The sequence below is a fragment of the Nothobranchius furzeri genome, chromosome 7 (assembly GCF_043380555.1).
Source record: "Nothobranchius furzeri strain GRZ-AD chromosome 7, NfurGRZ-RIMD1, whole genome shotgun sequence".
Lineage (NCBI taxonomy): Eukaryota > Metazoa > Chordata > Actinopteri > Cyprinodontiformes > Nothobranchiidae > Nothobranchius > Nothobranchius furzeri.
The window spans coordinates 55,349,017-55,363,459 of NC_091747.1; the positions used below are offsets into that span (position 1 = coordinate 55,349,017).

The following is a 14,443-nucleotide window of genomic DNA, read 5'->3' on the forward strand; positions in this document are numbered from 1 at the left end:
GAGGCCATTCACCAGGCTGGGCATGTCTGAAAGCAGGTCCGTGACATCATAATGGCAGAATATCTGTATGCTGCTTTGCTTCATTTGCTATCTTTTATTTTCATTCCCATCAATTAAAATGTCCAAACCCTTTTAACATCAATAAAATGGAACTAATTTCTCTTCATCTGCCTGTGACTGTAGAGGCTGCTGTTAAACTAGCCATGGAAATGGGCTTCATTAATGCAGAGGCACGTACACACACACACACACACACACACACACACACACACACACACACACACACACACACACACACACACACACACACACACACACACACACACACACACACACACACACACACACACACACACACACACACACACACACACACACACAGAACACCTTACTAAAACTTTCCCTGACTGCTCAAGACATTAGTCATTTGCATATGAAAACCCATTATGTGGCAGCCAATCGTCATTGCTCTTATTGAGACGGAGCTCCATGCACTGTATGAAAAGCATCAATCATATCAGGAGTACCCATTCACGTGTGAAATTTTAATATACATTTAATATTCCTTAATGGGCCAATGCATAATATATGCTGTAAGTTCTGGTGTCGTGGCCAGCACTATGAGTAATAAAAAAAAACCTAAAGTCATCTTCATTTTCAACTTTGTTCACTTAGTAAGTCACTTTAGTCAGTCTAAAAGAAGATCGCTCTTTTATCTCTCATGTGCTCAAGGAATAAGAGAAGAATAAGGCCCTGCCCACACGTAGCCGGGGATCTGCCAAAACGTAGATATTTTTCTACGTTTTGGCCTGTCATCCACACGAAAACGGAGTTTTTTCACACGAAAACGGATCTTTTTAAAAACTCCGGCCAAAGTGAAGATCTGCGTTTTCTCCGTTTTGGGTATCTGCGTGTGGACAGACAAAATCGGAGTTTTAAGGTCCGCAACGTCACTTTCCGTGACAAAAAAAAATGCTGACATCACGTGTGCGACCTGTGTTTACACTAGCCGACAGCATGGATGCCCTCAGAGCTGCACTCGCTTTATCAATTGTCCAAGCGCTTTCTGCTTGTTTGTTTTTGCAAGCGGAATTACTGCTCCTTGCGGAAGACCATAGACGAAAGACGAGGTTAAGAACGGGGGAAGTACTGCCGCCTACAGGTCTGGCATGTCCTTAACAACGTATTTATCCGAGTACGTGTGGACAGAGTTTTTTTTTTTAACGAGGTGATGTGGATGCAAGTTTTTGGAGGGGCAGATATTCAATAAAAAAAAAACCCCGGCTACGTGGGGACTAGGCCTAAGAGAATCCGACTACACAAGAGGGACACAAAATCCATCTTTAGTAACCATGTTAGCGACGTGACTACATGGTCGACTCATAGACACAAACAGATGTGATGTCACGGGTCATTACATCATGGTTTGTTTGTATGTTGGCAGCTCCATGATGAAGGGACATTAGGAAGAGAGGCACCGGGTTGTTGAAGATGGGGGACCATAATCACTATGACACCAAGGGAGAATGGAGGGGGCAGGTGGTCTGTCATGTTCAGCACCCTTGACAGAACCAGGCCACTTCCTCTCTGCTGAATGAATAGACACATGGATGGATAAAGACAGAAATGGGTGAAAAATTAACCACGGAGCTATATCTATGAAATTCCAAGCTATATTTCTTTGTGTTTTGAAATCTAGCACCGTCTCACTGGAGGCATAGCTTCATTCTATTATCCCCTTAAGAATGAAAAATGAGCAGTCGATAGATTTCTTTATGAAGCATTATTTTAAGGACCGAGCCTAGATGGCCCTAAAGATTCATGTTTGTTTTTCTTCTCCATGGAAGATGACAGCATTTGGAGCCTTATCTTTATTATTTACGATTTTCCAACATCTTGCTTCTGATTGGCTAACAGCAACATAACTCTTCCACTGCCTCCGTTCGCTCTGCAACGTTGAAAACCTGATAGTCATCAAGCAAAGAACGCATCAGGTCACCTTTGAAGCTAGCAAAAAAATGTGGTGCTCTGCTACTCAAAGAGCACAAGCAGACAAGATGTTCACAGCTTTGCTTTGTGAGGCAGGATGATGGCATAAATCTTTAGAAGCCCACAAGCATAAAAGTTTGTGATCTTCAATTAGGATTGACACAACTGCGGCTTATGGAGAGAAAAAAATCACCGCAGCAGCTGAAAAGACTTTCCTCTTGGTTGTTCGGTCTTAAATATTTTGCCTCCATGAAGATTGGTGGTAATTGTGAAGCTTAAGAACTGTATGGGAAGTGATCAATACCACAGCTCTGCAGGATCTGTGAGTGTCTTCCAGCGCACCCAAATTCCCACTGAGAGGAGAGTATAGACACTGAGTACAAGACCAGAACAAAGGAGAAACAAGAAGGATCAAACTACTGTGCATGTCTTTTCTAATGTATGACTTGATTGAACGGAACAAAATGATGTGCCTGGATGAAAAGAGCTGAAAGTCCTTCAGAACTATACTGATTTGAGTTTTCTCTTTACTGAAAAAAACAAAAATCAAGAAAGAAAACAGTTTATTTTTAAATTCTGGTGAACAAACAGAAAGCTTAAATATTAACTGAGAAGACCATCCCATAATAAACTAAATAAATGAAAAAAAGCCTTTTATGGGTGCTGCCTCCACTCAGGATGTGGGGTTTATGATCTAAACTGCTGCAACAGTTACTTTTATAATTAGACCAAAGTAATCAAACAGTCCTTGTGGTTCCAGAAATATACTCATTAAAGTGTGGGTATGGCTTCTGTCTCTCACCCTAACCCTCACCAAAATTTTTTTTATAAAAAAATTAGAAATACATACGATTTATGAAGATTAATTAATTACTAAGAATCTAATTAATTAGATTGATTTTTAATCAAGTCACACCTCTATATTAAACATATGAATTTTTTTTTGATACTTTCTGCAGCAAGATAGGAACTATATGAACAAGTAAACACCTGAAAAGAAATGATTGGCCCCTCTTTAACAAAGGCTTCCCTTATAAATGGTTTATAAATGTGTTATTATTGATTCTGTAACACTTGTAAGATACAGCATAAATTATGGTTTAATGGGGTTGAATTCCACACCATTTTACGGTGTTGGGAGTTCAGAAATGGAGGTTTTAAAAGCTGCATCAACATTGTTTTTTTTTCTTTTTCTTCCATTACGCCTCATCAGAAATTCTTCCAATTTTACAAACGCCAGTTGTTTGGTGACGCCTGTCAATTTCATTTGCACCACAAGTCCTTACCAATGACTCTACCGGGCCATTTCGGGTACGTACCCCAGTTAAACCACCAAAAAGTTCCCGAGCGTAGTCGTGTCTGCAGCTCGCGCTCCCCACGGGAAAGGGGTCAATTGCGGAGGACAATTTTCACCATACACCAGTATGTGCGAGTACTATGGGACTTTAACTTCAGGTACTCCGTCAATTCCAGAAATGGCCCAGAAAATGGAGACATGTTCCACGAAGGTAAGAAAGTAAAATTACCAGGAAGTTTTGATGACTAAAGCATGCAAAAATGTCTGTTTTTTTAAAATAAAATGCACACTTATTTCCTCTTCTGTGATAGACAGCTGTTTAAAAACCCTGCTGGATTACAACGTTCTTGATATTTCCCACATCAGCAAAGCACAAAACCCACCTGTGCTCCCAGTCTGACTGTTGTAATGTAAAACGGGGGACCAAGAGTTGCATTACAGAGGCTGGAGGTGCTCCCTTCATTCAACCTTTGATGTGAACTTCACAAAGGTTACAGTCACTCCAGCCAGCTGAGGAATAGTTTGAAAATGAAACTGCCTCTCACTGCAGATGACTTGGAGAAGGTCATTAACACACACACACACACACACACACACACACACACACACACACACACACACACACACACACACACACGCACGCACGCACGCACACACACACACGCACACGCAAACACACACAGCTTCTCAATTAGGCCACTGTAACTGCAGACCTCATTCCTCATTCAAAGGTCGCCTTTACCCCAGTGGCTAATCTCACACTCACACGTTCACACTCGTTTTTTTTTTTCCTATCTAGTGGAATTTTCTCCAAAGTTCATTATAAGAAATTACTAATAACAATGAGGGCATGCTAATTCATCTCAGTTTCTCTTCCAAGTCCTTTTCCTGTTCTGATCTAAAGAGTAACAGCCCTAATAACAATGTGCTCTATACGACGGTGAATCAGACCACAAAAATGCAAAGTTAGGTTTTGTTTGTTTCCTATTTGTAAAATGAAGTTGAAATGTTGAAAGAAAACAAACAAACAAACAAAGTGTCAAGAAAAAACATTAAAAATAATCAAAACAGCAAAAATATGTATTCTAAGATTGAAGATTAAAACCTAAATAATCATTAGTACAGACCTACTATACCCATGATGTAAGTAAACTACAGTTAATTTTATGCCAAAGTATATTTATTCAGCATATACTCTGAAATGTAAAGCTTGAGCTGTACACAACTTGTAAATATTTTCTCAGTGATTCAGGAGTTTAATCAAAGAAAAATCTACTTTTTCTAGATGCTTCGATGTCTCATGAGTGTTTTTAGGTTTTGTTGTCTACTGCAAACATTTATTTTTTACATTGTCTTGTTAGTGCACATTTGATTTACTTGATTTTCCTCTGGGATTAATAATGTATGTTTGAATTAGTTAAAGCTACAATGGTAAATTTGGAAAAGTAATTAGCTTAAAACATTTTTTCATGCCTCTTAACAACATTCTAACATAGTATAGCTATAGATACCAGCTCAGTGGCCTAGTGGTAGGAGTGCCCTGCCTGAGACTGAGAGATCATAGGTTCAAATCCACGGTTGGGTCTTAACAAAGACTTCAAAAATGGGAACCAATGCCTCAAGTTTAACACTCAGTGGGTTTCATTTGGGGGTTAAACCACCAAATCGTTCCTGAGCGAGGTCGTGTCTGCAGCTCACCGCTCCCCTATGAGATGGGTCAAAACTTGTGGAGAACAAATTTCACCACACACCACGGGGTGACAGCTAATGGGACTTTAACTTAAATATATTGTGTAGATAAAACAAAAAAGCAATTAGGTGGTTCTCTTGTTTTTGTCTAAAAACCTTAGACAATAACACGTCTAGGACCAAAAGCAACAAATCGGACCATCCGATTTTTCTGAAAACGTTCGTCACAAATGAAAATTTTACCATTTGGCATCTCACAAATTAAAATCTCTCTACAGTTTAATGTCTTATTTATGTAAACCTTCATTGTTTTCCATACCAGAAGCTGCCCTTTGCCCTACAGCAGAGTACATGAGTACAAGTGACACATGACTTACTGTCTCCATAGCAACGGAGAGGCCCAACAGTGAGTTTAGCCTCCGAGCCCAGTCTGTTTGTGTCACCAACGGCAACCTGGCTGACCGGCAGGTGTTCTTTATATGTCAAGAGACCAGAATCTTCTCTCCTGCAAAAAGAGAAAAATAAAATAAAATCCATTTACAAGCAGTTTCATCTCATTTTCATAGCTTTGAACATGTTCAATTTGCTCTTTTCTTTTCAGAAATGCTTTTGCATTTTGTGTCTCCTGCTCACTTTCATTAAAACTTCAATTTCTAAAATAAACAAACAAGATTTAATTTGAGATTTCTGTCCAACACAATTACTGGCAGAGCCAACACTAAATATCTTCAACACCTGGCTGGTTCTGTGGTGGAAAATACTCATTTTACACATGAAATAAAGATGAGGCTTAAGCTGAAGAGAAGACAACTGCTCATTTTTGTGTTAGTATTAGAGTTAAATACAGGATAAAGTAGAATATTGGTCAGGGTAACTGTATGTCTACACTATACCAGAATCTATCTAAATCAGGTGTATTTGAACATGCTGAAAGACTTATTGATGCTTTCCTTCGTTTCTCAGCAGCAGGAGAAAAGGAAAACATTTTTAAAAAGTGATAAAGACAGTATTATAACTGACAGCACCAACTACAAACCAGGAGCTTTCCCTGCTCACCAAAAATATTATCTGTCAGAATTTTGACAACTCCCCATGATTTGTTGTAGAATAGCAGGTGATGGTGACTTCTGTGTCTACTGCTTTTGTTGTGTATGCCGTTTAAGGCTAAAAATTTAGAAACTTCTCTCGAGTTAAAATCAAAAAAATTCTTCAGTGACTAGATTTTAATTAGATTTTATTCATTTATCTATTTAAAAAGCACCTTCCATGACCTTATCAACAGACCAAGGTGCTGGACACAACCACAAAACACACAATAAGAACAAATAAAATGTCTTGGATCAAATTAAACAAAAGAAAAAATAAAACAACCATAAAACATTAAGAAAAAGTTGAATGATCTAATCTGAAAAACAGGTTCAATGACAAAACAATAAAAAGCTAAAAGATCAAGGCAGTGTTGTGATCCTTGCTGAAATGCCATCACATAAAAATTAGTCACCAAAAGTGATGGTGCCTGCCTAACTCTAAAGGCAACTTGTTCCATAGCACTGGAGCCAGAACTGAGAACGCACAATCCCCCCTCGATCTGTATTTGGAGCGGGGGGCCACCAAGAGCTCTCGCTCAGCCGAGCAAAAACACAGAAATGGGACATGTCTGTGCAGCAATGCTGACAGATAAGAGGGAGCAGTGCCTTGAAAGGGCCTGTACACAAGTAAGAGGATCGTATATTTGGCTCTGTACTGCACTTGGAGCCAGTGTAGATCCTCCAGCACCAGAGTGATGTGTGCCGCAAGTCTGACTCAGACTGGCATAGAAGGCATTGCAGTAGTCCAGTCAGGATAGGACAAATGCCTGGATAACAGAGTTCAAGTGTGCCCTACACAACAGGGGCTTGATCCTAGAAAGTTGACTCATAAAAAAAAAAACAAGACCGCAGAACCATATTAATTTCTGTCTCAAACTTAAGGATGGAGTCGATTTTTATCCCCAGATTGCTGACAACTTTCGTTTCAAGTGGCGTCAAAGGGCCATAGTCAACGTCAGAGCCAGGGCCAGAGCAATCTAATCTACTGGGGCTGAAAATTACGACTTCAGTTTTTGTGTCATTCAGGAGTAAAAAGTTAGAAACCATCCAGGATCTAACATCTCTTAGACAGTCCAGAAGTGGAGAGACAGATCCACCAGCTCCCCGCTGGAGTAGAAGATAGATGTAGCAACCATTGTTGTAAAAATGGAATTTCACACCATGCCAAAAAAGGAGAAGCCCCAAGGGTAGGAAATATATATATCGCAAACCAAAGGGGCCCAAAGACAGAGCCCTGTGGCATGCCCCAGTGTAGTTTCACCATAGAAGATGAGGCTTCACCTATCCTATTACAGAAGCTCCTGCCCTGAAGGTAAGAGCGGAGCCATTGGAGGGTAGGCCAAGTGATCCCCCACCCAGTGCTGCAGTCGGTCCAGAAGGATGCCATGGTTGACCATGTCTGCAGATGGATCCAGTAACAGCAAGACAACAGCATCACCCATATCACTAGCTAAATGCATTTAAACTTTATTGACGTATTCTGTTTTCATCCTAGCTGTCCTACTTTAAGTTTGTCATTGTAAAAAAAAAGAGCCTTACAACAAAATTATAAACAGCAACACTGAAACTGAAAAAGCTAACTGCTAGCCTTCATATGAGGTACAGACACAGTAAAGTCCTAAAGTGGGTAGAGACCTCCCACTAGTGTTTCTAAGTGAACCACCAAAATTGTTTAGTGCAGTTTCTGGCCAGCAGAGGGCTACGGAGTGCTGTCCAATGTGAAGCTGCTCAGGTTTTTGACTAAAGAAACCACTGAAACCAGTTTGAAAGCAATAACTTAAAGTGTTAAAAACTCTTTAGGGTTGCTTCCTGGGCACCACCATCACTCAGGACCTCCAGTGGGAGCCCACCATCACCTCCATTATAAAAAAAGGCCCAGTAGAGGATGTACTTACTGAGGCAGCTGAAGAAATTCAACCTGCCAGTACAGTCTATGAGGCGGTTCTACACCGTAATCATCAAGTCCATCCTCACTTCTTCAGTCACCGTGTGGTATGCTCGAGCAACCATCAGAGACAAGAAGATGCTGCATCGTGTCATATGCTCTGCTGAGAAGGTCATTGGCTGCAAACTCCCCTTTCTACAGGGCCTGTACACCTCTAGGACTTTGAGGCATGCAGGTCGAATCACAGCTGACCCATCTCACCCTGTACACAGTCTCTTTGACTCACTCCCACCTGACAGGAGGCTCCATTCGACCAAAACCTCTCACCACAAAACAGTTTCTTCTGTGTGCGGTCGGACTCATGAATGTCGATCGTAGAACTCCTTACTCCAGTTGCTTTGTTTCAGTCACCTGACCCTGAACCGACCCACTCTGACCAGCACCTACGCTGACTTGTATAGTATAGTAGCTGCTTATCTAATTATTGACTCCCTATATTAACATCATTTTAATGTACTTATTCCTAACAGAAATTTTTGCTTACATTATTTTTCTTGCACCAAGTACCACAGCAATTTCCTAACGTTGTGATTCTTGCACATACAGTACAGTATGGGAATAAAACCATTCTGATTCTGATTTTGAATTTAGCAGATGCATTTGACAATTTCATGTAGCAATTAAAACATATTAATTATGACCAAGAAGATGTGATGGGTCCATATAAATGTGAAATATCAATCAGATTGATCTTTGAATGTTTAATCAGAAAATTCTAGGGTTCTTTGCTTCTTCAGGGGGCCATAAACACACTTCGTATGAATTCAGACAGAGTAAGTATATAGATTATAAAATGAAATTAATTCTTTTTCCTAAACTGACAATTTATACATGTCGAGACATGAATAATGAGATGTGGTGTGGTGGATGTGAGGTGTTGTGATGGAAGCTAGATGTTGTAGCAACCGTTCTTTGCATCTGAGAGAAATTGTGAACTCTGGGTGTAAAAGAGTTTGTTGTTTGTTATAAACTAGAGTTGGTTATCTGAAAACAGCATCAGACGCAATCTGTCAGGCCAAGTCTACGCACCCTTGGTGTGGAGGTTCTTGTTCGATCCGGGAGGTCTTGCGAGTCACTGCCGGTGGAGTGAACCTCTGATATCAGGAAAACGTAGACAGTTCTGTAGCGTCATCAATGTCCTATTTATGACCTAAAGGTCATGATCTGCTGCGTCTGCTTGAGCAGAGACATAAAGCCTCTGACAGGCTAATCTACATGAGATAGTGGCCAAGGTCTTTCATGCCCTCTGCTCATCTGAAATGGTTCACCTCTGTTACCAAGCGAAGACAAGAACTATTTTGATAAATATATAATCAACAAGTTTGTTAATTACCAATAATAATGTGAGCCCAATGTTCAATCATTCTGTGAAATGACAATGTTATTACTTGATTTTATAATCCTGCGATCAGTAGTATTTTACAAGTTGCACTAGACACTAAAGACACGTAATGCTAAAGTCACACGACACATTTCCTTTTGTCTGATCCAATCAGAACATTTGTTTCTGGTGCTAGGCATGGTTCTGTGGTGTTTGTATAAACCCTCTTTTGCATGTCAAATTCTGATTCGCCAGTAAACCAAAATATGACAATTATAAAAACTATCCCACGCCACCTTTTCTTTAGTTCAAAGTATTCTAGAGAAGTCTCGGACAGGCCATCCGGACTCCCTCTTCAGCCAAAAGAACCTCAGACAAGCTGGATAAAATCTGTTGCAAGTTACAACTGACCGCAACGATTCCTTCAGAATAAAAGCTGAACCTCACGACGCCTTCAGGGTCTTGGAGACGCCAGTGATAACCTGTTGTGACCTGGAAGCATTCCAAGACTAGTTTGGTCGGCATCGCTGCTTTTCTACTGGCTTCGGTATCAAAGAGGGACCACGAGGACCTCGCTATTAACAGAGGCTTCCCCTGGGTGCATAGACCGACAGATGGCGTTTCATGTGTGTGATAAATCTCCCACTAAAGCTTAGAGCGAAACATTCACTCCCACTCAGAACTAACTGCTTTTCCGGATCTGCTGGTTCTGAATAACACACACACACACCATCATTCATCACGTCTCACTCCACCTTAGTCCATCAGTACACAGAGTGTTAAAGTTAGTCTTGTTTAAATTGTTAGAAATAAATGTCTTAACCATTTTAAACCTGACTCCCTCCCTTTCCTTGGAGTTAATACAAAGTTTTGCTTAATCCCTACAATAAAAAGTTCTGATCTTCTGGTTAAAATAGTCAAAGATCCATCAGATTGATATTTGATATTTCTATGGAATCTCACATTTTATGGTTCAAAAAGTAGGATGTAAACGACTCATTCTTTACAGTTCCGATAGGAACCGTCCAGTCTGAGATCCCTCGAGGTGAAGACAGGAAGCTGGAATGCTTATTTGCATCAAAGGTTGATGTTTTCTTGGCTCTTAGAAGAGCCGGTTGTCTGGTATCAGCCACAGCATTGCAGAGAGGCTTTGACAGGAGGTCAAAGGAGAAGATGGTTTCAAAAATGCTTCTTTCCTGAATTGGCCGGTTCGAGGGAAGTAAGTCTTGTTTTATTAAACTACTTTGTTAGGATTTCTGGCCAAGTTTGGCCAATCAAAATTTGACATGTTTCTGAGTATTTACCAACATACCGAGATGTTTTTAACACTGTGAATAAGAATCTTTAAAACTCCTATGTGAAGTGCATTTTAACCTTAATGAGTATCCTATTTTAATGTGTATGAGTGTAAACAACAATTAAATTGTTAAATCAAACACATAGTGATTTGTGATATACAGGTCCTTCTCAAAAAATTAGCATATAGTGATAAAGTTCATTGTTGTATGTAACGTATTGATAAACATTAGACTTTCATATATATTAGATTCATTACACACAACTGAAGTAGTTCAAGCCTTTTATTGTTTCTAATATTGATGATTTTGGCGTACAGCTCATGAAAACTCAAAATTCCTATCTAAAAAATTAGCATATTTCATCCGACCAATAAAAGAAAAGTGTTTTTAATACAAAAAAGTTAACCTTCAAATAATTATGTTCAGTTATGCACTCAATACTTGGTCGGGAATCCTTTTGCAGAAATGACTGCTTCAATGCGGCGTGGCATGGAGGCAATCAGCCTGTCTCACTGCTGAGGTGTTATGGAGGCCCAGGATGTTTCGATAGCGGCCTTAAGCTCATCCAGAGTGTTGGGTCTTGCGTCTCTCAACTTTCTCTTCACAATATCCCACAGATTCTCTACGGGGTTCAGGTCAGGAGAGTTGGCAGGCCAATTGAGCACAGTAATACCATGGTCAGTAAACCATTTACCAGTGGTTTTGGCACTGTGAGCAGGTGCCACGTCGTGCAGAAAAATGAAATCTTCATCTCCATAAAGCTTTTCAGCAGATGGAAGCATGAAGTGCTCCAAAATCTCCTGATAGCTAGCTGCACTGACCCTGCCCTTGATAAAACACAGTGGACCAACACCAGCAGCTGACATGGCACCCCAGACCATCACTGACCGTGGGTACTTGACACTGGACTTCAGACATTTTGGCATTTCCCTCTGCCCAGTCTTCCTCCAGACTCTGGCACCTTGATTTGAGGTGCTCAGACTTACTACCGGCTATGTGGACCAAACTCACGCTCCTCTGGTAAAGGGACTGAATGGCCAATAACAGAAAGCCACCCACCCCATACTCCTGGAGCGTCCCCCACAGGGTGCCCCTGGGGACATGGTCATAAGCCTTCTCCAAATCCACAAAACACATGTGGATTGGTTGGGCAAACTCCCATACCCCCTCCATCACCCTTGCAAGGGTATAGAGCTGGTCCACAGTTCCACGGCAAGGATGAAAACCACATTGCACTTCAGTTGTGTGTAATGAATCTAATATATATGAAAGTCTAATGGTCATCAGTACATTACAGAAAATAATGAACTTTATCACCATATGCTAATTTTTGAGAAGGACCTGTATAGGTGAAAATTGACCCTTTTGGACGTTACATTCAGGAAACTCAGTTTGTTCACTATTTGCTTGGTTTGGCTAAATATGCAAATATTTGCTACTCTTGTCTTGTTGAATTAAATCATGCTGTTTAGTGACCTTTGTTACATCTGGCCGAATATGGGACCGAGGATGATGCAGCGCACCTCCACAGTGACCCTTGAGTCAGTCAGCTGAAAAAAATCAGTAAATGTTAGTGTCGTTGTTGCACTGGTGACATGGACGCTCAGAGTAGTCCCATTTTCTACAGATGACTTGGTATTTTGAGTTATTTAGCCTATTTTCTCCAGTCATTCCTCTCACCATCATTTTGATGCAAGTTTATTTTTACATCAGCATGTTTCACTGAAGTACAACCCATCCATCCTGCTGTTTGCTTCTTGTAGTGAATCCTCTGAGACTCTAGTCAAAACATCTATTGATTTCTATGGCAGAACATGTATGCCTAACATGCAGGAGAACATGTATGACTTGCCATGCAATAAAAAACATATTTTTCTCTACTGTGGCCATACAAGGTTTGTGTTCCTTGGTTGATCAGCTCCTTTACCAACATCTGAGTTTCCTTTGTGAGTTTACATTTGTATAATTAATCAACAGTCTTCTAAGATGGTCATTGACATCTCTTTGTATAAATATCGTCTTAATTTTTATGCCAAGTTGTAAACGAGCTTGCTCACATGGACACATAAATGAAGACAAAAACTAAATGAAAAATTTTTGCACAATGTCTGGCAAATGTTGGACCAAATCGTTGTTTTGCAAGTCACAAATGAGTCTCAAGTTTTTCTACTTAAGTCCTGAAATAAAAGATGTACAGGTCATAAGTCAAATCAACTACCAAGACTTACAAGTTGCTTGACAGGTCTGAGTCCTAGGCTTTGACTTTTGAGTCCTAAAAAGTTTTTTGACCAATTTTCTTTTTAATTACCAAATGATACAAAAATAACAGAAGAAATGTATGAAAGCAGCTTAAATGGGGGCATTTTTCTTTACATAAAAATAAGTACAACTTATGCAAATCTCATCCCTTCTCTAGCAACTTTTCATCAAAATTGAAAACAAAAAAAAAGTCTTATCAAGAACCAAGAGCACCAAACACATCACTCCTGTTCTTAAATATCTACACTGGCCACCAATAAACTACAGAATCAATTTCTAAATGCTTCTACTAGTTTATAAATCACTCAGTGTCATTGGACCCAAATACAAGTTGGATCTCCTTTCTGTATATACGCCCAACAGGGCTCTGAGATCCTGGAAGCAGTCAGCTGTAGAACCCCAGGTCACAACCAAACAGGATTAAGCTGCTTTTAGCTACTATGCCGCCCACAGATGGAATCAGCTTCCTCATGACCTCAAATGTTCCCCAGCTCTAGTAACTGTTAAATCAAAATGTTAAACTTTCATGTATTCATCAGCCTTTGAATGACTGTTACTTATGCTGCACCTCCTGCATTGCAACTGCTCTTCTTTCAACAATGTCTTTTTTTATTATTCTTAAATCTGAAATGAATTAGTTTATTTGATTTGATCAAAATTCTTTTTTACGTAATTATTATTTTAATGTTTGTGCTATTCTTGCTCATGGAAAGCGCATGTGCTATACAAATAAAGATGCCTAACGCTGAAACTGATCACAAAAAGGACTGCAGATGTTGCATTTCACAGTTAATAATATTATTATGTATGCTTGAAAAAGTCATGCATATTTAATTATAAGCCAACAGACACTCTGGTTTAAATACGAGATGAGTCCCAAGCCTTTTGTAATTTTAAATTAAAATCAAAAATATGAACTGATTCCAAGTCCTAACTTGAGTCTAAATGTATTTCAGATTAACTTTATATAATAAAATGTTCTGCAGAAAAGAAAATAAAGAGTATAATTCCTATTAAATATGACCTAGTACCTTCTCTTTTTCACAGTAATCTCACTAAATGTACATGAACTTTAAGTTTTCTTCAAGAAGAGCGTTTCTAAGTAAGCTTTCAAGGTATTCCATTATATTTCAATGGGACCCTCTCCCGAATTTATCACACATCTCAATTGGACATTTTTGTTTTTTAAATAAAATTTGAAATGAAACTTTAAAACCTCATGAATGGCCGTGTTTGCACACTTTATTATTACGGTGCACACCCTGGTTATGAGCTATAAAAAAATGTGTAATGGTTATGAGGGTAATATATCACAAACTCACTCTGTCAAACAACAAGCCATTAACACATACAATAGTTGCAGGGAAAACAAGATAGTGCATATGAATTATGAGCAGTATTGTTGTTTCAGAGACGGGAGGGGGACAAATAAGATCTCTGTGATAAGCCATTACTCATAAACATGCAGCTTTCACACAGAGGCGCAGTTTAAAAAATGATGCAATTGGTTTAAAAGGGAAATCCATTCAGCTAGCAAAGCAATGCAGTACAGTTGGT

At 39.6% G+C, this 14,443-nt stretch overlaps 1 protein-coding gene across 4 annotated transcripts in view; it reads right to left on the minus strand.

Moving 5' to 3' along the window:
- cntnap2a (contactin associated protein 2a) overlaps nt 1–14,443 on the minus strand; it is a 528,260-nt gene that overhangs the window by 88,197 nt on the left and 425,620 nt on the right. For all 4 annotated transcript variants that reach the window (XM_070553228.1, XM_070553226.1, XM_070553227.1 and 1 more), the window contains exon 17: nt 5,353–5,480. In XM_070553228.1, the coding sequence (XP_070409329.1) occupies nt 5,353–5,480 (128 nt within the window). The remainder of the gene's footprint in view (nt 1–5,352; nt 5,481–14,443) is intronic.